General features: G+C 35.0%; 1 protein-coding gene across 1 annotated transcript in view; it reads left to right on the top strand.

The window, feature by feature from the left end:
* The window catches only part of CNTN5 (contactin 5), a 541,975-nt gene that overhangs the window by 134,310 nt on the left and 382,334 nt on the right, over positions 1 to 25,331 (top strand). Inside the window, exon 4 of the mRNA XM_027849527.1 lies at positions 8,911 to 9,114. Coding sequence (XP_027705328.1) covers positions 8,911 to 9,114 — 204 coding nt within the window. The remainder of the gene's footprint in view (positions 1 to 8,910; positions 9,115 to 25,331) is intronic.

Here is a 25,331-nt window from a genome sequence, read left to right on the forward strand (position 1 = left end):
CTAATTTTTCCTCTACCACCTTATTTGACTTTGAAAATCATTGTTTTTCTGTTCCAGGAATTCTTACTGAGTTTGTATCCAATTCACATTTTTCTGTGAAGCTTTGCTTGTAGATATTTTGACTTCATTGTCTTCTTCTGAATTTGTGTCTTGATCTTCTCTGTCACCATAGTAGCTTCTTATGGTCAGGTTCTTTAGTTGTTGTTTGCTCATACACACACCCATTTCTTGTTTTTGAACTTTATTTTAAAGTTGGGCTCTGTTTCTGGTGTGGACAGTGGGGAAGGGTACTATCTCAAGTTTCGGGCTTTTTTGCACTGCTATTTTTAGAGCTGGGTATGGGAGTTTGGAAGTTTTTGGTACTTCCAAGGTGGTATGATCTAGAGATAGGTGTGTTCATTGCTCTCCTGGTCTGTGTTCTCTTCCTTACCCAGAAAGGCCCCTGATCCATTGGGACCAGAATCTACACTGTTTCTAAGGTCCCTGATCCTTTGGGACCAAAAGCAATACTGTCCCTTAGGGCTCTTACTGCCTCTTGATCAAAAGTGCTGCACCTTGAATTTTAATCCAGAAGTGGTTGTAGGATTTGCCAAACAGCCTCTGCTCCTACATCTAGTTCTATTTCAGGGGTCCCCAGTAATCTGTTTCTGACCAGTTAACAGATACTTTTACTCTCTGTCTGGAGAGCTCTTAAAGCTGTTGCTGCTTCTGTCATGACCACTTCATCCCACCATAGTTGTTTCTTCTATATGGGCTTTGAGTCAGCCTCCATCCCTATGTCACAGTTCTCTCTTTCTGACTTCCTAAGTTGTCTTAGCCTCTAAGAATGTCTCACTCTGGTCTTTTGTTGGCTCTGCCACTCCACCCCCACAAGTTGCCAGATAAGCTTTTGCATGAATTTCTGCCTGATTCCTCCTTCTGCTCTACAGTAGTAGATAATTAGGAGGGAAACTCACTGTAATTTCCTTCTTGTGCAACTTTTGTAAAAAAGTTAGAGTGGTAGCTTGTGCTATCAACTTTCCTTCATAATAAGCTTCACTGTGCCAGTTTTAAAACAGTAGCAATGTTGTTGCTATTTATTTTCTGTTACTTTAAACCCAGAGTTCATGTACCTCCTTGCAACTTCACGAACTTGAATGAGAAAAAAATTACGTTTATTTTCACTATTTTTAAAATGAAATTTAAAGGAATTTTTAGCATTTTCTTCAATATGAATGCATATAACAAATGTTAATTTGCGAAGGGGTATACATAGGCTTCATCAGACTGCCAAAAGGCTCTGACATAATGAACGTTAAGAACCCGTCTTAAATTGTCTGTACTTTGATTAGTTCAGCTGAAAACGGTCAAATAATGCTGATTTACATCATGGAATTGTGAAGATTATATAGCACTTTATGAGTACTAAATTTCATTATAATATTTTATCAAAAATGCTCAATTGAATTGTGGTATCAGTTTTAAATATTTTTATATTTATTACTCTGGTGTATCACCATGGTGTGGAGACAGACCTGACTTTTTGAAAACTTTACCAGAGGAGCACACATATTGGAAGTCCTTATCATGCTAGAAGAGGTTCGAGTAAGGTTCCAGCAAAAGACTGTGTACATTCTGAGGCTCAAATTAATCACTGAAAGTGGTACATCTGCTAGTAGGCCAGCCATTTCCTGATAAATTGTTTGGCCTAGACAACCCAATATAAAAAATTAAAACCATTAAAATAAAGTATGGCTACAGATAAAATCTGTGATTTTACTGGTTTAGGGAGCTACCTCTACCGTTGCAGGTTGACACCTTCTCTATAACCTGTAGGCTTGGAGAGTGACCTCAATGCAATCTAAGAGGCTAGGTGACCTGACCAGTGTCAGCCAGTCAGTGTGTATCACAGGGAGGTCAGACTTGAACCCAGGTCCTCCAGACTCTTGAGTCTGGCTCCCTAGATGGTACATCATGCTGCCTCTCACTATAAAAATAAAGCAGGTAGTCTGTAGTTGGACTTCTTTAGTAAGTACAATAACTTTAATTTTCATTTAACTCATATTACAAGGACAGAAAATAAAAGATATGTCAGAGATATTTGTCATAATAACCCATTGTGCCTTTCCCATTTGCAAACAATTCTCTTCTAAATTATACAATTGGGCAGTTCAATTAAAAGAATAAATAAATAAAAAGGGGAGCTTCTACTAAATAACAAAGTGGCTTCAACATTCTGAATATCCTCTAATGTATCTAGGTACTGCTATCAGTATTAAGGAAATGTGTTCCATGTGAGGGCGCTATTGTTTATTAAATCATTTAATGCATAGAGTACTTCATATCCATTTACACTATGAATCTCATTATAAACATCCACTTAAGATCCTTTGACCCTCATCTGTTCTTCTCTCATATCTTTCTCATTCAAATGAAAAGTGCTTGCTCCTTGTCTTCTAGAAGAATTAGAGAATGTTGAGATGGAGATTTTGAAATTATGTACGCAATGAAAACTTGTCTAAGGACTTCACAGATCTAATAAATTTTGTTCCACATTCTCATCATTTGGAGTTTTTGTTGTTCAGTCATGTCCAATTCTTCATGACCCCCTTTTTAGAGTTCTTTTGGCAAAGATACTGCAGTAGTTTACTCTTCCCTTTACCAGCTCATTTTACAGATGAGGAAACTGAGACAAACAGGGTTAAGTGATTTGTCCAGGGTCACATAGCGAGTAAGTGTCTGAGGCTGGATTTGAACTCATGAAGATGAGTATTCCTGATTCCAAGCCCAGTGCTCTATCCACTGCACCACCTAACTGGCCTACTTCGGCTTAAGGGACACCACTTACCATTTGAGAAATGAGTCAAAAGACCCCTTAGAAGTCTTCTTGATTCACCCAGAGATGTGGAAATATGTTAATTAAGTAATTGTCTCATTTAGCTCATAGAGAGGATACTGCTTTGTGATATTGAATTAATTTCAAATATTGTCTGAAAAGTTTGCAATGTACAGAACATTAAAACACAATCTTACAAGCAAGTATTATTAATGAAAAAAGTTTTAAAGAATAAAGTATTGAAAAATAAAATGATTTGCACTACATAGATATTGATGAGAAAGTCTTAGAAAGTTGAGCATTCAGAGATCCTCATATTTTACTATGATGTTATCATTAACCCTATGCTAAGAATAAGCAAAACTCAAGCTCTACCTCTTTCCTAAGCCCTTCAGCTGCTACTGCTGCCTCCATGAAATCACCTTATATTTAGTTTGTATGTAAGTGTATATGTAGATGTTATATGTGAGAATATGTATACATGCTGTCTCCCCAAAAGAATGTGAGCTCTTCGTATAGGCAGCTATTTGGCATCAACCAGAGTGCTGGACACGAGTTCAAATCAATCCTATCTCAGGTACTTATTAATTGTTTTGTAATACCCTGCACATCAAATCATTTAATGACTATGAACCTCAGTTTCCTCATCAGTAAAATAAGAATAAAAATAATAACACCTACCTCACAAGGTTATTGTGAAAATCAAATGAGATAATGAATGAAAAATGCTTTGCAAATCTTAAAGTGCTAGATGTTGTTGTTTTTGTTGTTATCCTCAGGGCAGAGCTCTGTGTTTGGCACATAATAGGCATTTAATAAATGATTATTCATTTGGAGTAGACAAAAAACTTACAATTGAAAAGGATATTCAATAAGTGTTCATTTTTTAAAAAGAAAGGGCATTTTTAAATTTAAAGAAATCAGTGAATCCCCAAATATTTTACTTTCTTTACTGTTTTCATTTTTGGCACTGTTGGAAAATCCTTTCCAACTACCAGGTGCCAGCTTTTTGCCTTGTATGCAGCATTTTTGCTTTCTTTCCTTCCTGGAATCCCTAAGTGCATGGCTACGTGAAATTGAAAATTTATTTGAAGACCTAATTGAGCATTTTTGAGGGGCCTCAAAAAGGTGGTCTTTTTCAAAAAATAGAGAAGAGAAACTTATTCTATGTAAATATTTATTCTCTCATTGCCAAAATTATTGGTAAATAATGATTCACAAAGTTGTTGCAGGTGTCTTGGAATGCCATGTTAGATAACCCTGAATTAAATGGGTTATTGTTTAACTCTTCCCCACACCTCATCTAAATCCTAAAGTACAAAATCTAGAAAACACAGGCAATTTCAGTTATCAGACAAAGTCTTGCTAGGCTGAGGTAAGAGACAGAAGGAATTCCAATATAAGTTATGGCTGCATCTTGGAATTTATTGTAGGATCTTCATGAAGGTCAACTTGGATTTAAATAAGATTTATATAAATGGATCTGCCCTCTAGTAGTTTGCTGCTAATGGAGGTCCTTGAATTTAGAGGTCAATTGAGCAAAATAATAGGAATATTAGCACCACAACTAGTTTATAACCTTCTTTTGAGAAAACTATATGATTATTATGAATCATTTTGTAAGTTAAGCAGCAAGGGGATTAAAAATACTTGCCATTCATATAGTCATAACTGTAACAAATAGTTTGATATAAAAATCTTCAATAGAATTCTTTTAATGATTTATGATCTTATTGTTTTCCTTCTGCCCCCACTGCTTGCCTATTTGATCATCAACATCCCCTTCTCTCCTCCTCCCTTCCTCCCTTCTTTCCTCCCTCCCCCAATTTTGTTTTCCCCTGGCTCCTTCCTTATTGCCTTCAAAACCCTGATCTCCATCTTTAAAATACCCTTGACTGTAATTCCCTAACTTACCTACCCTACCTTATCAAGAGCTACTCTCCTGTCCAGCTGATGTTTTATATATCCTCCTTTTCACTGCCAAGCTCCAGGTGGGTGGAGGGATAGGGAGTAGAGGGGAACTGTCCACATTCCTTGTCTGCATTCTCTCACCTCCCACTTACTTTTTAATCCTGTACAATTTGGTTCTCAGTGGAATCCCAACATTTCCAGCAGGGAGACAGTAGGTATGCCTTGATGGATTCTCATCCTGTGGAACTAATTGCCCCAGCAATGTTGTTTGGCCTGACACACAGGCCTGGGAGCAAATATAGGTGTGAAGCATGATAGACTTGGAATGAATGGTAAGATTTTTCTAGATCGTTGGTGCTCACCAGTATATTTCATTGGAAAAAACTTGCTTCCACTGATATTTCTATGTTAATACCTCTTCTAAATCTCAGGACTAGAAAATAATTTCTCAGAATTAGAGATAATTATGAGACTTTTTTATTTTGTCAGTACGTCATATCTTAAAGGTCGTGTAGTCTGTCTCCTCATTTTATAGATGAGGAACTAAAGCTTAGAGCAGATAATTGATTTGCCCAAAGTCACACAGGTAGGAAGCAGTAGAATGTGAATACAGGTATCATCACTCCAGATCCAGTATTCTTTGCATTCTACCACATATTCAGTATAAAACTTAGAGTTTAAATAATATAAAGGTGCCAATAATTGGATGAATGAATGATGTAAGGGAAATACTAACTATAACAGGCAATTGACATTGGGAAGAATACACATCAATGGTGACTCAAATCTATACCATGGAATGAAAAAGCATTAGATGTGATGTCAGAAATCCTGAGATCAGAGTCCAGTTCTGCTACTTACTACCTGTGTGACCTTGGACAAGTCATTTAACTTCTCTTGGCCTCAGCTTTCTCATCTGTAAATCTGCAGTTTGTCCAGCTGATCTCCTACGGTCTTTCCAACTCTAAATCTATATTCCAGAAATTATTCTGAAGATTTTCCTCCTAAAAAGCCTGAGGAAAGGTTTGTTTTACAAATAAAATGTGGCTAATTCCATTACCTCTTCCTGGATCACTGCCTTGTGGTGGTAGAGAGGTTTGTGTAGTTCAATGAAACTATGGTCCGTTCTGACAAAACATGATCCACTGGAGAAGAAAATGGTAAACTGCTCTAATATCTTTGCCAAGAAAACCCCCTGGTCAGTCTTAAAATTATAAAAGATATGACACCAGAAGATGAACCCCTCAGGTCAGAAGGTGTCCAGCATGCTACTGGGAAAGAGTGGAGGACAACTACAAGTAGCTCCAGAACTAATGAAAAGACTCTCAGCTAAAAAAAAAAATGTGTCTAGAGATAAAAGGAAAATCTGATACTTTGAAGATCAATATTGCATAGGGACTTGGAATATAAAATCTATAAACCAAGGTGAGATGGAAAGATTAAACATTGGCATCTTCAGTATCAGTAAACTTAAATGGACAGGAATGGGTGAATTTAATTCAGGCGATCACAATATATACTTATATGGACAAAAATCCCTTAGGAAAAATGGATTAGTCCTTATAGTCAATAAAAGGGTGAGAAAAGTAGTACGGGGGTATGATATCAAAAAAGGCAGAATGCTATCTGTTCAAATCCAAGGCAAACCATTCAACATCACAACTATACAAATCTATGCTCTAATCACTGATGCTAAATAGGTCAAAGTAGATCAGTTCTATTAAAATCTACAATATCTTCTATAAATCGCACCCAAAAAATATCACATTCATCATAGGGGATTGGAATGTTAAAGTAAGAACTCAAAAGATAATTGGAATAACAGGCATGTTCAACCTTGGACTACAAAATGAAGCTGGACAAAGACTAAGAGAGTTTTGTTAAGATAACTTTTTAGTATAGTAAACACTCTTTTCCAACAACCCAAAAGGCAACTCTACACATGGACAACACCAGACGGTCAATATTGAAATCAGATTGATTATATACTTTGCAGCCAAAGGTGGAATTAGTTGTAGAGTGAGAACTGGAACACAAAACCGGAACAATTTTCGTGATATTAAAGATAATTGTAGGGGCAGCTAGGTGGCGCAGTAAATAGAGCTCTGGCCTTGGAGTCAGGAGGACCTGAGTTCAAATCCAACCTCAGACACTTAACACTTACTAGCTGTGACCCTGGGCAAGTCACTTAACCCCGATTGCCTCACCATAAAGCAAAATAAATAAATAAATAAATAAAAATAAAGCTAATTGTAGAGAAAAACATCTTTGAAAGACTTCAAAACTGGAATTAGAGTGGTACTCAAAACTTCAGAGAGCAAATGATCAAACATGGCTCTGGTTTCTTGGTAGAGAAGTTATAGATGAAATATACAGAATGAAACATGCAGTTTCAGACATGACCAGTGTGTTGATCTGTTTTACTTAACTATACTTATTTATTAACAGGTAAATCTTCTATTAAAGAAGAGAGTGAATTAGTAGAAACTGATAGAAATGAGGGAAAAAGAAAATCCCATCAATAAAACATGAAAAAAATCTTCAAAGGAAACCAGTACTTTCAGAAGCAGGCACAAAAATAATCTTATTATTCTCTCATTAAATGTTTATATGTATATGTATGTATGTACATGTTTATACATATATGTTCATGTGTGTATATGAATATACACACAAACAAGACAATAGAAGTTCATAGTTTCATATATGGTTCTCTTTTTTTCTCTCTAAATTGGATTATTTGTGTTTGGTGATGATTGTTCAGTTTATAACAAAAAAAATAAAAGTAAAGCGTCACATATAGACCTGATCAGCTTTGAAATCATGTTCCATGAGGAAGATATTTTGTAAGTAGCTCCCAATGAATCAATCAGACCACAATTTTTTATCACATCCAGTTCCACAGTGTTCATATAATAAACACATAAATAATCTAACATATTTTCATTGATAATAATATGAATTGTAAATGAAATAATATGATCATTGGAGATATTCAAGTTAAGGCTAAATGACCACCTGATCGTGATATAGGGGTGACTCTTTTGGGAATATGGTTAGGAGTCAATGGCTGCCATGTCCTCTTCTAACTATGACATTTGATGATTCTTGTTCATTTCATAGTTTCATAAGATCATAGGATCTCAGATTTAGAGCTATAAATGACAACAGAGGAAATCAAATCTAAAACTCTCATTTTGTAGAGGGAAAGGAAGACTCAGGAAAGTGACTTGTCCAGGGTCACACAGTTAGTATCTGAGGTGAGATTTGAATCCAGATCTTCTTTAGTCCAGGTGCAGTTAGTTCCCTGTCTCATGCAACATGTTTTCTTTCCAGTTCCTACAGTATTATTTTGTTTCCATGTGGGAAAAAATCCTTAGACCAGGGTTCTTAACATCTTTTGTCTCATGGACCCCTTTGGCAGTTCAGTAAAGCATATGGACTCCTTCTCAGAATAATGCTTTTAAATGCATTTTTAAAATGCATAGGTTTATAAAGAAAACCAATTATATTAAAATAAAGTCATCAAAAGTGCATAGGTTAAGAACTTATGCCTTAGAGTTTAAGACAAGGGTTTCCAATGAATACATGAGACTTACTTCATATATTTCTTTATCTTGGCTCTTCTCTGCAAATTTGTCAGAGGAAAAGCAGCAGAGTTGACGTCAGTGTGGTACTTCCCCTGATCTGCTCAGAAATTTTCACTCAATGTCACTAGCCCAGCCTTATACTTTTATCTATACTCAGCGCTGTAGATCTCCTTCCTCTCCATCTTTCCTATGACTTGACTTCCAGCCTCTGTTATCTCAAGGAGAAATCGTAAGTTGTTCCACCTAATAAAAAATTTAAGGACTCTTACTTTAGGAAATGAGTCAAACAGTAGAACGATTTTTTTCCCTGTGCAACTAACCTGTCTAATTCCAATGTTTGTACTTTTCTTAATTGAGGGAAGAACAGGGGTGGAATTACTCACCCATCCTTCAATATGTATCAAAACTTTTGTGATTTTGGAATGCAAGCCCTAGGTGTGTGATCTTTGAAGATGAAGAGCCACAATATATAGAAAACTGGATGAAAATCTATTTGGTACAAGTAAATTATATGACTTTTCTGTAGTACAATGTTTCCTACATGATGTTTGTCTCTCAGTACAACGTTCTCTGTTCTCTTTTGTGTGTTTTCAGAGATCATCTATAGCTGGGTGTTTAATGAGTTTCCCTCCTCTGTGGCAGAAGACAGCAGACGCTTCATTTCCCAGGAGACAGGCAATCTCTACATCTCTAAAGTACAAACATCAGATGTTGGCAGTTACATATGCCTAGTGAAAAACACCGTGACAAATGCTCGAGTTCTTAGCCCTCCAACACCACTCACACTGCGCAATGATGGTGAGTGACATAGTATGTGCAGAAGGGGTCATCCATTTCAAATGGGAAAGATAAAAATTTATTAGAAGAGCATTACACCCAAGGCTTGAACACAGAACCAATAAAATCAGAATGGCATTTACTCTATTTGGACACTGTACTTTTTTTTAAAAGATTGAGATTAGGTGTATTTAGTAAGAACATTCTGCTTTTAGAAAAGACATGATCCATAGATGAAGAGTATTCACAGTAATAGCACTCTCGTTCCACCATAAAGTTACTGACAAAACGGCTCCTGAAATAAAAGCCCAGAAGTTATTTTCTTTGCGATTTAGTAGCTTCATATAGCATACTTGTATGAATTGCCTGCATTTTATAGGTTCACTTTCTCATTACATTTTTATTTCAGCAGCCTTAGAATGGAGTTTTCAGCTTTTAATACTTCATGGTAGAGTTATAATTATTATTACTTTTTCAATAATATGAGCGGTTAGAACTTTAACTTTTTAGTGCAATTCAGGCAGAAGTGATGATCCCATAATTATAGGTATTGCCATCTACCTTGAGTATCTCAGAGTTTAAACACCTCATTTGTATAGTCACAGTAAAGCATTTCATTAAAGAAGTCAAGTACCACATTAGATTTTATATATAGTATGTGGCTTGCTTTGTCATGTGATTTAAAAAATCTATAAGTACATTACTGTGGAGTGAGCTTTGAGAATCTTACTTGATTGGGAAGTTAAATATATTTCTCAAAACTATTTTTGTTCAGTCTGCCTGTTACTAAAACTTTTGGTACCAGAGTACATGGATGGCATTTATCTCTTAAGATGATTTTCAGCTTAGTATTTGACTTGGCAATTTATTTATTTTTGAAGACATGGGAACAATGTAGCTATCACTCAACAGTATTCTAATTCTTTCCATAATTGAACCTTTCTTCATTGAAATAGTTTATCCTTTTTTTCTACAACCTGAAACTTCTCACTGCCCAATTATTATTCATTTTTCTCATACTACGTATTCATATATATTGGAAGTATGTGTGATTTCTTTAGTGAGGGGAGCTTCTGGTGTTGGAATTCCCTACCTGTAGACAACTACTCTATCATGACATCACATTAAGGTGGTGTCTAAGGCACTAAGAGGTTAAGTGATTTACACAGAATCATAAAGATAATAAGTGCCAGGGGCAGCATTTAAACTTGGAATTCCTAACTTCAAGTCTAGCATCCTTGCCGCTGTACCACACTTCCTCTATGTGTTTTTACTAATGTTCTGTTCTCCTGATTTATGCTTGATTGCCTAACATATTTTCAAAGCTATCATTCTATGAAAAATTTCTTAGAAGAATTAAATATTCTGACAGACTGGCAAACCCAACTGCATCCACATATTCCCAGAATGCTTTGATCCTCAAACTTCACCCAAATATTCATAGAATGCTTTGATCCTCCTTAACATTGTTTTGAATTCAGTATACTTTCCCAGAACTATGAAAACTTTAATGAGTTTATTTAGGAGTTGGACAATCCATATGTGAAAAGTGGGTGAAAAAATCAAGAGAAAAAGGAAGAATCAATACAATCAAATAAAGAGTTATACTTCATACATTAGACTCACACATAGAGAAAATTCTCTTAAAAACAAAGAGCTTAACATAAACATATTTGGCCAATTTAAGATTGTACTTATCTAAGATATCTCTATTCAATAAAATATTATTGAGAGAATATTTGCCCCCAAATGAACTTTCCCTGAAAAGTTAAATGGGAAAGTTTTAAATTGGTAAATTCCACCATTAGATCTGTCTTCTAAAAATAAAAATAGACCATGTCTGTGGCTAGACCTATTTATTACCCTGTGGTCAGCCAAAATTCTTGCAGGATTTTAAAAATGGCTCAGTGCAGATGCAGGCATCATAACAGATGTTTCTGTGGAGTTTGAAGACCTATCTCTACAGAAATTCAAATGTAAAAAAAAATACATTTAATCTGCTATGACTATATTTCTAAAATAACAATCACTTGTGGGATATACTATTAGAATTTTTTTTCTTAAGAGCCCACTTTTAAAACAAATGACACAAGGTACATTTGTAGTGAAGAATTTATAAAGACAGTAACAACTAACAGGGATTAGAAAAGGCTGCATGTAGCAGGTAGCATTTTGAGATGAGTCTTGAAGGAAATTAAAGGATTTATGAGGCAGAGGTGACAAGGACATATATGGGGGCCAAAAATGAGAAATGAAGTATGGTGGAAGAAACAGCAAGAAAGCCAGTTTGGCTGAACAGAATAATGCATGAAGAGCAGTGATGTATAATAAGTCTGTAAAGGTAATTAATTAAATAATGATAATAATAACTAACATTTATATAGTGCTTACTATGTATCAGTAACTATGCTAAGTGGTGTGAGATCATTATCTCATTTGACATAGATTGAAGTCACTTTGGGGAGGGGTTTTAAATGCCAAATAGAGAAATTTATGTTTGATCCTCCTAAAGACAAAAGGGAATCAGTGGAGGTTATTGAGCAGGTGAGTGATATGATCAGATCTGAGCTTAAAAATCCTTACCTTCAGTCTCCTCAGCTATAAAATAACACTGTTTCATTGACCTCAGAAATTTATTATTAATTTCTAATAAGAAAATGTATGTTCAAGAATCCTGAGAGTAAAGATTCAAAAGCAAAGTATTATTTGATTTAATATCCATGCTCTCTACTTCTTTTAACACATGTACACATAGTATCTGATAATAATTATAATAATAATAGCATGCATATAAAAGTTTAATGTTTGCAAAGCACTTTACAAATATTATCCGATTTTATACTCACAACAACCCTGAGAGGTAGATGCTATTATTACGCTCATTTTGCAGATAAGAAACTTGAGACAGAGAGAGGTTAAGTGACTTACCCCTTATACATCTAGTTGTTTCTGAGTTCAACTTTGGCCTCAGGCCAAAGTTGCTCTACCCCACTGCCTTGGGAGTTGTTACAAGTTAATGAATAACATAAAGCAATCCTATTGCCACCCAAGAAATAAACATTTGTTTTATTTAAAGAATAAGGATGTCATTTGCAGAAGGACAGGGCAAGAGAGTATGATTTTACATAGGAAGATAATGATGATGATCAAAAATACTTGAATTGGTAATGAAAGGATGATAGTATATACAATTTTTTAAAAATTAAGTTAAACTTGCAAGTGGATTATAATGATGTTATACACATTCCTTTAATATTGATACTATACTTTTTGCATTTATATAGCTGTAGAATGATCACAGGAAGCATTACTGTTGTCCTGTTCTTTTCTCCTCCAAGCCTCAAGATTAGGCCAAGCCATCATTTCTGAAATTCAATGAGCTCAGCCTAGGTTTCTGATCAGTATATTGTCAGGAAAACATATCTTAACTGTTTTAGGTTTTAGGTATTCCCAGATTTGTTTGTTTGTTTTTCATTTCCTTCCCCAAGTTCCACTTCTTAGGTTCAGAAATGAACCCAGGAGATGTCTTATTCTACTTGCAACACTAATCTGTTGTTCAGAGTTTTCAATTTATGGGCAATAACAGAAGAACTTGGAAGGCGTTTGACAAGAACACTCTGGAAACAGAATAATATTAAGGCTTTATGTCAAACTCTGCAGGAATGCAGAAACTTATTTGGCTTTTATTAATCTTTTATTTCTTTAGCTATGTGTCTCAAAGGAAAACTTATCTACTTGATATGAAGCAAATTAAATGAAAACATCAAGAAATCCTTGAATGATTTCTGAATAAAATGAATACCTCATTTGCTCAGATGTCCTTGACAGTCATTCCATACAATTCAATTTCACCTCAAAGAGACTTATAAAAAATGATTTGAAATTCTATCTAAAGAGATAAGATTTACCACCAAAAAAAAAAAAAAAACTTTGCATCGTTACATCAGCTCTCTTTATATTTCTTAGAAACTTGGAAGAATTGTTTAATAAATATATATATATATAAATAGTAAAATGAAGCTGTTAAACACACATGATACATATGAAACATACATATAATGTATGTGTGGGTATTTTACATATATGTGTGTGTTTCCTTATCAAGAAACTCAATTCTATTAAAGATAAAAACATTATAAAATTGTGTTTTTTAAGTCTGGAAGTCATATCCCAGGGTGTGTAAACTTTGGAGTTGGTAACTATTCAATGGACACTATAAAAGCAGTATTTTCTATGTGAATAGTCTACTGTCTCTATTTGAAAACCACTCTACCAATGTACCATTAGTAGATAAACACTTGACATTGTTTTGCTATAGCAATTGTGGTACTTCAAAGAATTTTGATCTCTCCTTTTCCTTTCACTGACAAACTTCTTAATGTCATAGTCAATGATCATTGCTTACATTGACTTACCTTGAGATCACTCCCTAACTACAGGCAGCCCTACTAAACTATTGTCAACTCCTAAATAACTAAATCCAGTGACATTGTCTTTATCTTCTTTAATCTTTCTTCTGTACGTGGAAGAGATGATCATCCTTTTCTTTTTCCTGCAATCTCTGTCATATCTCCCACATCTTCTCCCTCCTTTCCCTTCCCCATTGTTATTATCTTCATTCAGACCTAGTTTCCTTACCAGTGCCCCTGTCTCTAGCTTGTGACCTCTTTCTTCTAATGATGATAATATAATTTACATAGAGGAGTAGTATAACTTAGTGAATACAGAGCTTGCCTCAAAAGAAAGACATGGGTTCAAGAATCTAACATCTGACATTGAATGGCTATGGGATCCCTGGAAAGTCAATTGATGCCCTTTTTATTGCCCTCCTTATGCTTTAAACACCGCAGCTAGGTGCAAAAATAGATTCAACAGTTGTGTATAACACAGCTCCAATGGAATGGGCACATTGGAGAAAATGGAGAAAAATATTTCTCAAATCACCAGGAAGAAGAGAATCAGTGAGGCTAACTGGGAAATGTGCTAGGAGTATCCCATATAAATGAGATTGGAATTGTGCTGAGCTGTATTGATCGTGGGGACCAGCAGAGATCATCCATAGAGAGTGTGTGCAGGTGCATGTTACTCGAGGTGTTAATTATCTGTCAAAAGATTTGTCTAGTGAATACTTAGCCTATTTTTTAGGATTAGCATAATCATAAAAGGTCTGCTGAAAAATACAACATGCACTATATTTTCTCTCAGAAAAGTAAGTTTCATTTTTTAAAGTAAGTTGTTTCAAAAAAAATTGGAGCATGAACTGCATTAACAAACTTCAGGAATTTTTTTGTTACCCACCCACAAAATCACACTTGGTTTAAAAAATAAACTAAACATAACACAGTGGAATTTATTGCTGCTATCATAATCCAGTACTGGCAGTTCTTGACTTACAAATAATATCAACACAGTAAGAGTGCCCTAGTCCTCCCTGATTCCCAATACATCACTAAGATAAGAGTTCATACAAAATCTATGTGTGACACAGTAGGAAAAAGGCCGGCAACTTATAGTGAGAAAGTTGTCCAGGGAACAAAGAGATTATCTAACTTGCCCAAGGTCACACTGTTGATATCAGAGACAAGACATGAGTCCAAGACTTTTGACTCTGAGGCAAGTTTTCTATCTGATATCCACTCTCCCTCTAACTTACCTACAAAATATGGGTAATCCTTCTCATACAGCCATTTTCTCAAGATTGGTGTGAGGATCAAATGAAATTATGTATACAAAGTACATTGTAGTTCTAAAATAATATATGTATATGTAAATTTACATACTACATCTGTATGCACAATCCTTGGTACATAGTAGGCACCTAAAAATTCTTACTGATTGATAAGAATAAAGAAAAAAATTATTAAGCACTTACTATTTGCTTACCACTGTGCTGAATGTCAGGAATCAAATATAAAAGATATAGTCTATGTTTTCAAAGTGTTTGTCTTCTAAATGGGCCAGACACATATAGGTGAATGCAATGGCAAGACCCAAAAGTCCTTAAGGTGCATTGGCAGGACAGATGGCAATATCCTGGAGCCTGGATAATATAGTAATGAGACAGATAGGAAGACCTAGTGGAAGAGAGTATAGTGACAGGCCAGATGGTAATACCTGGTGGTCTTCCTTCTTATCAGAAAAATTATAGTAAGTTACTCTGTAATCATCCAAGGCATATGAGCAGCCATCTAAGTCATGGCAGGGGAGGAAAAATTGAAGCAGGACAGACCCTAACCTAGTGGGGGCCAACGGGGTGGCAAAGAAGGGAATGGGTCTAAGAGTGGGAGTGGAATGGAAAACACTGATTCCCCTTTCACAGGAATAGGGATAAGAGGGGTTGTCACAATCCAGCTAGGAGAGAAAGAAGAGAAAGAACATTGGCAAGAAGGTTAGGAGAAAGGGCATCCTGTAAGACTCACTCCACTGCTGCCTAGTGGAATTTGAGTGGAAGATGGACAGATTCATCAATTTCTATATTAATGTGTATTATAGTTCAGTTGGATTGCTTTCTTGTTCATTGATAAGATGAGCTACCCTTAGAAGGATGGAAACTTGGTTGGTGGCGGGGAGGGGAAATATATAAAGATAAGTAATTTTAGAAGAGGAGCACTTTGGGTCATAAGAAAGGCTTATAGGAATACAGGTCTTAAGGTATCTTAAAAAAAAAAAAGAGCACTGAGTACTGAGGGCCCAAGGGAAAGGGTGGGAAGTAGGACATCAATGCAGAATGGTCAGTATATACGAAAAATAAATAAACCTCCTTCTATCATAATTTTATCTAGAGCTCAGAAAATGAAGGAGAAGGAAACATTCTTTTTCCTTTTCCTCCACTTCCCTTCTATACTCCTTGATCCTAGGACTCTCAACTTGGGTTGGACCTATTAATAATATGGTTTACCCATTAAATAGGATTTTGTGGGTTGACCTAGGAATTCCCACTCCCAATCCAAGACCCCCATCCCACAACCAACACACACACTATTTTTTTGTCAGTTTGGCATTGAAAGTGTATTTCCAAACCTCCAATTTACAAATAGACCTGACTAATAGTCTTTGCCCTCCACATTCTATCCTCTACACCACTACTTTTTTTCCCTAAAACACATATCTTACCATATTACTTTGCTTCACCCATTATCGCCTAAATGAAAAGCCTTTCATGACCCCCTGTGACTTCTAAGATTAATTACAACTTTAAGCTAGTCTTTTAGGCCCTCCACAATCTCACTCCAACCTCTGTTTCCTTCTTTATTTTATATTATTCCCCTTTGCAAGTTTCCTGTGCCAGACAAATTAACTAGTCCCAGAGTTCAACATTCCATCCACCAGCCTCTTTGTGTTTGATCATACTATCTCTTGGAATGCTTAGAATGGATTTGCTCCTTATCTTCCAGAATTCTTATCTTCCTTTAGGCTGAGCCTAAGTGTTTCCATGAAGCCTTCCCCAAATGTTAGGACATGAATGCCCACCAGTGTTAGGGTACTCTCCCTCCTCAAAATGCCTTGTGTTATATTTCTTGGTACATATTGCATTCCCCTCTCAAGTTGTGGTTTGTCCTTCCTTCTCAAAGAGGACCATGACATCAGGAAGGTGATGCCATCCATGACTTGCAAGTGAATTGGATTAAAGTGAGGGATTGTACGCCAAGTCACCAGCCTCACTTTCTCCCCTCCCAAAAAAAGATAAAAAATAAACTCTTTGAGGGTAAAAATGATTTCCTGTTTGTTTTTTGTATCCCTAGCTCCTTGTTCTGTGGTTTTCACATAGAAAACGCTCTGATTAAATTAAACACAATCTTTTCATAAACTTGTGACTGCTTATGACAACTTTCACCATAAACATGCCTGTGTAGAGTGCCACATGTTTAGCTACAAACCTAAGATAATTTTAATCAAGAATTATATTATCATAGCTGAATCTATCATATTATAGCTTATCTATCATTTTAGATATCTTGGGAAAATGTCCTTTTTTTGTTTCATGGATCACTGTGGCCAAAGAATTCATCACTTAGTACCTAAACAGGTCCTAAACAAATCTCTTTGTGCCTAGCTAGGCAGGTCATTGGATGGCAGGTCTGTCTGTGAGATTGTTCTCAACATCTTTCCAACTTGATAAAACCTGCTATAATTTGTATTCTACCGGCCCTGTCCTTTGAAGTAGTTCCTGACATATGGAAAGTTCTTAATAAATGCCTGCTGGCTACTGACTGACCAGACTGATTGACTGCCTGAGAGCCTAGGGTTCCTTTCATGTCATAATGAACCCACTAGGATGACAAAACTTACAAGTAGGGTAGTCAGAGGGGATGCTTGAAAAATGGAAGAATGGTGAACAGTCATGAGTTAAGGTCTTGCTTACTATTATTATTAAAGTGAATTATTTGTTATGAAAAAAATGTATTGCTTTCAGTCTAGGGAAAAAAAATCATAGGAAGGTGTTTATTGAGCCTCCTATCCCTACTGTAAAATGAAAGTCTTATGGGAATTTATTTTTAATTAAATTTTAAAGAAAACTAAATTAATTCAAATAAACCAAATGTCCGTATAGTCTAAATGAGCAATAGACTTCATTAAAGCTAGATCTGTTTCTGTATAAAGTGAAAAAACCTTAAAATTTTTATCTTTACCACAGATCTGTAAACACAATAATAATTCTCCATGTTTCAGACATTTCAGACAAATGTTTCTCCATGGTTCAGACATTAACCAGTGTCCCTTGTTTTTTAGTAATATACATAGAAAATACAGAAACCAACATATTCAGATTTCTCCCCAAAGAGCATTAAAAATCTCTAAGGGCCTGAGAGACTTGAACAAATGTCAGATACCCTAAAATATTCCTAACTAAGAGCAACATTGATGCTTCCAGCCAAAAAATCAAAGGAATATAGATCTAAAGCTATATAGGACATTAGAAGCTGTCAAATCCAATTCCCCTCTCCTCCCAATAACCACCATCATTTTACAGAAGGAAACAAAAAACAGATATCTAAGGACAGATTTGAACCTAGGTCTTCCTGACTTGAAGCCCAGTGCCCTATCATAACAACCAGCTGCCTTTCCAGTGGCCTGGATGGTGATTCTGCAATATGCAGAATAATAAATTATTTTCAGAAACACAGAACGTTAGAGCCAGAAAGATCTTTGTGATATGGCATGGTATAGGTCCCCAATCCTTATAACCATCCCAGAGAACCTCTAATTAAGATATTCTTTTGTGCTTACCAGGGGTTGGCCGAGGGGGCAGGACATGGGGGAAGCTTATGCATACACAATTCTTCAACTTCTACCTGATGTGTTCCCAGGCTCTAGTTGACAATGAAGTTTTTATTATCAATTGTGGATCAGAGTACATCTACAAATTTGTAACACATCTGCATTGTAAAAATGAACAAATCTGCATATGATTTAATTTATATTGAACAAAATGAGAAGTTATGTCAAGACTTTTCCCAGAAAAATAGTATTTGTCCTAATTTTGAGATATGCATATATTATGCCCATATATTTTCCTTAGAATGGTAGCTATAGTCTTTTAGTTTTATTTTCAACACAGAATATAAACATAATGCAATTTTAATAATTTATAATGGTAAAAATAGGTTCCTCATTGGAGATGATTTGTTTCACATTAAGCCATGTTAGGAGGCAAGAACAGAGAATTTGGGAATATGGCATGAAGGATAGAGTATACTGATGGTGGAAGGACACTCAAGGGAGGGTATATCATTGAGAGAGAGTAGAAGACATCATTCTATGTAGTACAACCACGGAAGCTAAAAGTGGTGAGAAGCATTTCCACATTGTACAACACTGTTCAGTAGGATTGCTAATAAGAGAAGTTTGAGTGTCAGAGTGCAAGAGGGGTCATAAGTATGGTTATTAAAGTCTGTGAGATGAAACTAGGGTGAAGAGGGGAAATGTGAGCAAGATCTTCAAATTATCAAAAGTGTGGATCTAAATGAAGCCAATAGAGAAGATTTGAAGAAGATATAAATAAGTGGCATTAATTTAGAAGATAGAAGCAATTTAGGGTAGTCTATTAGAGAACTCAAAGAAGAATCTGGGGAGAGAGGAATAGGTTAACCTCTTCTCATCTAAGGAGAAAAAGAAACTAACACAAAGTGGTCCCTGTGTGGGAAAGGATGGTTAAAGACATGGTGGTGAGAAAGTCTAGTGTTTATTATGGTAAGGAAGTAGAGAAATGAGTTAAGGAGAAGGTTGACATCAAGGGGATTTTGCCTGTAGATGGGTAACAATTCTAAAAGACACAATGGAAAGCCCTTAGTAGAGAGAAAGACTGGAAGAGATAAAAAATGGAACTGATCTGGTTAGTAATAAGAGCGATTGTATTGTAGGAATAAGAGCTATATAACATTGTATACAGTAACAGCAATATTGTTTTAAGAACAGCTGAGCAAATGAGTCATTTTGACTTTTATAAATATCCAAATTAACTTTAAAGGGAATATAAAGAAAGATGCTATCTGCATCCAGAGGAAGAACTGATAAATAGATGTATAGAATAATTTACATATATGTATAAGTATGTATATACATGTACAACCATTTATGTCTAATGATAGGAATCTCTAGGGTGGGGGGGAGAAATTTACATGATAACTTTATTATGTTGTAGATAATAGATTTGCAGTTTCATGTGCAATCATATTTTTTCTTATGCTATGTTATGGAAAGGCTTGTTTTATCCATGAATTAAAAATAAAAGAAAGAAAGAAATGTGAAAAAAATAAGCTCTGCTTAAGGAAAAGTTCTGATCTATGAAAGAAATACAATATAAAATATCCACACATATGTATGCACCAATTTATTCCTGCCAAAAGCACTTATTCGAGCTTATGTAGTCACAGACTAAGAATTGCAATTTTTAAAATAAAAATGTTTTGCGTCATGTATGCCATTCTGCATGTGTGAGATACCAGATGGTTAAAATGAACTTTCCTTTCAGCTTCCTATAACTGTATGTAGTATGAACCCTGAAATAGAATTAAAGATGACACTTAGATCTCACAAAACCTAGCAAAGAACCATGGTCATCATAGGTACTCAAGAAATATTCCTTGCTATAAAATACAGCTGAGGGAGTTACATTCTAAAACTTTATTCGACATTATCACTTTGTTCTCCTTGTCTGTTTGTGACTGTGGCAGATTTGGAAATAAGCAAATGATATCTTGGGTTAGATTTACTGTTGGTTCATGACAATTGCCTTGGGAACAAGGATTGGAATATCTTCATTTTCTGATGCGTCCATGGAGCTTTGAAGCTGGGTTGTGGCCATATGGTCTCCCCAGGGCAAGGAGATTTCCCCTTTGCAAATAACATGCTTTTTGAAGTGCATGTCCCCAAATCCCATTAAAATCAGTGTGAATTTGACATATCAAAAATGTTAGTGAAATCCTTATGAAGTGTAGATTGCTTTATTGTGTTTAACATCACAAATGTTAGTGCCAACTACATGAAAGCCAACCTCTATAATAAGGAAATGGAGGTAAGAAGAAAATGTCTAGATTTAAGTGGTTAAAAAAAAATAAATATTTAACAATAACTAGAAACAATACATTCCTTACATTCCCCCACCCCTATGATTATAATAATCATACCAAACTTATCCTGGAAGTTCACTCCACCCCTGGACTTCTCATACTCCAAGTACATTCTGCCTCCTGCTCCCTTCTTCTGACTGGCTAGTTCCTGTTGAAACCTCTGTTTTAAGGAAAGACCTAAGGAAAGGCCAACAATGTTCTCTGAACTTTTTCTACCATGCTTGGCAGTAGCTTCATTCCCTGTCCCTAATTTTTAGTTTCATGTGTTGTCTTCCTTTATTAGAATATAAACTACATCAGGAATTGTCTTTCTTTCTATTTATATTTGTAACCTCAGTGCTTAGTATAGTGTTTGGTACATAATAAGCACTTAATAAGTGCTTGTTTTTTAGGCCACACAGCTGAGTAAATTAGTTGGCAGAATTTTTCCCTTAACTCTTTGGCTTCTTTGTAACTAGCATTTTCTTTTACCCTTTTTCCCCCTGGCTGCTTGTTTTATGATGTGCTGTTTAATACCTATGTGTAGAAAGTTTTTCTAGAGGGAAAAATAGAATGATTTAGAATGATTTTAGAATGATTTTTTAAAATAGCAGCAATAAAACAATATATGTGAGGTTAACACACCTCACTCCTAAAGTCCTCCATTTTTCCTTTATAAATGAATGGAATAAGGTAAATGTGAATGTTTCCATATATCGTATCAAAATCCTAACTCCTGGTTAAATCATAAGTGAGATGACCATATGGAAAACTTTATTGAGGGTGTTAGTTTCCCACAGAACTACTTAGGAACTTTAAAAAAATGTAATTATTGAATTTAACATTAACAATTCCATTGGTACCAGTATTACTTCCATTTTGACTCCATCTCCTTTGGAGCCATTATACCAGTCCTTTAAGCCTATCAATCATTGATGTGACCAGTCATAACAGCTTTTAAAGGAAGTCCCCTGTGGTTGTCAAAATGAAAACTCTGGACCATTCAACATTCAATCAACTGTTCTTAAACATATTCAAGGGAGCACCTAATGAAATCTAATGTGAGCTAAAACTACCTATCCCAGGAAGATTTATTTAAAAATTATTTCTCACGTTAATATGGAGAGGGGGAAATTAACCAAAACAAAAAGTATTGGTTAACCAAAATAAAGGAATCACAGAACAAAATCAACCATCTTCCATGAATTCAATTTTTGAGGGAAAGCATAAGTTTTGGGTTATGTATTTATAGTTATTGATTTACTCAAATCATAATTTCTAGATGATTCTTCTTCCATTTCATAATTACACAGAAATTTCCACAGGTTGAAATGATTGCATTCTTTTAGACACTTCTATTTACACCTTAGCTCCCCATTCAGAGTCAGCATCTTTCTCTTGTCTCATCTAATGAATCAGATGTTTCAACAGTGCCCGTGTTCTTGATTTTTAAGTTTCTTGAAGGCAGGGACCTGTTCTCTTTTCTCTTTGTATCACCTCTAAGGATTTGTACAGAGTTTAGCATATAATAAGTAAGCTTACTTTTGGAAGATCTCTTTTTCTGTTTTACCAACACAAATAAGCTCAGATTTCTGTACAAATATTGTTGACGGTGTGTGTGTATATGTTTATTTTGTTTTTGGATCACAATCATTAGATCAGGACAAGAAAATAAGTGCTAAGCTTCAATAGAACATAAAAAGCAATCATAGTACAGCATGTAGAGGGAGTTCGTTGGCAGATTTGTCCTTGATGCCCAGAGGTAAAGGAAAATGCTGGCTGTCCTGATTTTCAGATTACAAATAATGAAGATGAAACAAATCTCTTCTAAATGATAGACCTCCTCTAGTTCTCAACTGTTAATATGTAGTATGAATATAAGACTCAAAATAGTACATGTATTTAAAGATAGTATGAGTCACTCATTTCTACCCTTCATTTGCACAATGCCAAACCAATAAGAAACATTGGGTAAGGCAACTATTTACCCAGGCTTGTGAAATTACTACCTCTTAATGACCCTTATTGGAAAGTAGACAGAATTAAGACACTTGTCCAAATAATTAAAACATCCTTAAGAAATTAAGAATTAAATTATTGAATGCATAAATTAAAGAGAAATAAGTTGATATAATAAATTTTATGGAGTTAGTTTTCTGTTTTCTTTTATATTCCAAATGTCCTTCTTCTTTATGTAATCATAGCCTAGTGTACTGAATTATTTCACATTCAATGATGTACTAATTATCTAGGCACCATGGAAAGATAGCATGAGAATCCTTGCAAGACTAAATATGCCAGGACTAAATGTGGCAGCATGCCTTATGTGTAGAATGGCATTTTTAGGCAGCATGTGTGCAATCTATTCAGCCTCTTTTCTTTCTTTTTTTGGCCTTTGATTCTTTTACCAGCTGCATCTAAATAATGTAGATGGCATAAGAATTTCATGGGTATATTTAAATGTAGATTTGTTGAGACAGTAAGTAAAACAATTTCAAATAATATATTTATTGAAACTTAAGTACTATTGAACAACTATAATGCGGGGAACTCTACTATAATCAAACTCTATTTTCAGTAAAGAAAAACAAATTCCTAGATGACATTGGTATATAGCAGTGTGTCAGTTGCACTCCTGTCAAAGGAGATCCTCACGCTTATCTTAACTTATACAGAAAAAAAAAATGTCTTTGTTAAACTAATTTTGCATTGGGTTTATTAGTATTGTTTTGAGGTTCATACCCATTATATCCTCAAAGGGTGGAATTCTCAGTTCTGACTCTCCCAATGTAAATCTGTAATAGTTTCTTCACTTTAAAGTCTTAGAGGTTTGTTTAACTTTAGTACTGAGAGGTTGAGTAACTTACCTAAGGTCATATAGCCAGTAGGTAGCAGAAGCATAACTTGAACAAAACTCTTCTTTCCTCTCTGTTCACTATACCATCCTTTCATCCTAGAATTGTTTTTATTACTATTGCTTATTATAAGAGTATACTCAATAAATCAATCAATAAACAAGTATTTATTATTTACTGTGTGCCAGACACTGTATTAGACAATGGAAACACAACGGGGAAAATGACAGTCTTTGTCCCCAGGGAGTTTACAGTCTATCAAGGGAGACAAAATGTTCATATATAAGTATATAATATCTGTGGATACATATGCATATGTGTATATGTATAATGGATAATATATATATTATATGGATATATGATATATGATATGTATAATGGATAATATATATAATATATAATGGATGTATAATGTATAAATGGACATAAGATAATTTTACAAGGGAGGAGTCCTGCAACTGGGTTTGATGTAGAAGTTGGTGCTTGATCTGAATTTGGAAGGAAAATGGGGATTAGAAAAGGAGAGAGTACATTCCAGGCATCAGCGATAGCTTGTGCAAGTGTATCATTTGTGAGCAAGAGCGACAAGGTCAGTTTCCCTGGGCAGTAGAATGCAGAAAGAGAAATAATGTATAATGAGGCTAGAAACTAATTTGGGGTCAAAATGAGAGAGCTTTAAAAAGCCAAACAGAGGAGGTTATATATGATACTAAAGCCAATAGGGAGGCATTGGAATTCATTGAGTAAGGGAGTGATCAGACCTAAGCTTTAAGGAAATCATTTTGGCAATTGTGTGTGGAGTGAAATGACAGAAGGTAAGAGACCACTTATGAGGCTATTTCAATAATAAAATTGAGAAGTGATGAGGGCTTGGACTAGAGTGGCAGACTATAAATAGAAAAATATAAGGGATGTTGTAGAATATTAACTGCATGTCTATACATGTAAAATAATATATTTATTGACAGTTACATTTTTTTAAACTTAGTCTTAACATTTAGAGCTAGAAAAGGTCTTAGAGTTCATCCAGTCAAATAGTGTCTCTCATATATGAGGAAATTGATGTCTAGAGAGGTAAAGTGAATTATATCAGTAATAGGTGGCAAAGCCAGGATTTGAATGAAGGAATTTTGCTCCAAATCTTGTGATCTTTCTGCTATATTTTTTTGTTGCCTTGCATTAATTCAACAAGCATTTATTAAATACTTGCTTAATATTAAGTACTGAACACTTCTAGATGCTAGGAATACAAACAAAAAAATCCCTGCCCTCAAGGATCTTATATTCTGTTATATTTATGAAAATATTTAAGCTATTGCTAAAGTATCTGATGATCGTGATCATGATGATCATCATGATCATGATGATGATAAAACTATTACTCTAGAGCCACAGTTGTGGCATAAACATCCCTCTTCTGTCCGTATTATATATCTCCATCATTACCTTTACATACTCTTAACTCTTTCCAACCTCATCTTTTCCCTAATTACTTTGTCCTGAAAAATTATTCAAAGCCTTGGGCAGTTCCAAAATGAAAACAAAGCAAATCTTATCTAATTGGCTCAATACAGCCATTTCTAAATCCATTATGGTGGAAGTGTAGAATGGCTTGTGTTAAAATTTCCCCAACTATTGCCTGACTAGCCAACAAATGGCTGCTAAATTTAACAGTGACGAACTTAGAAAGCCTGACAGATGTAACAACTTATCTCCACTTTGGATATAAAAATAAAACATTTTCTTTAAGTGGTGCGAAAATCACTGTTGGAACTTTGATTCTGTGTGAAATTTTGTTTAGAATTTTTTTGGTTATGCCATAGTTATAAAATAA

Source organism: Vombatus ursinus, unplaced genomic scaffold, assembly GCF_900497805.2.
Source record: "Vombatus ursinus unplaced genomic scaffold, bare-nosed wombat genome assembly UNPS02007612.1, whole genome shotgun sequence".
NCBI classification, from domain to species: Eukaryota; Metazoa; Chordata; class Mammalia; order Diprotodontia; family Vombatidae; genus Vombatus; species Vombatus ursinus.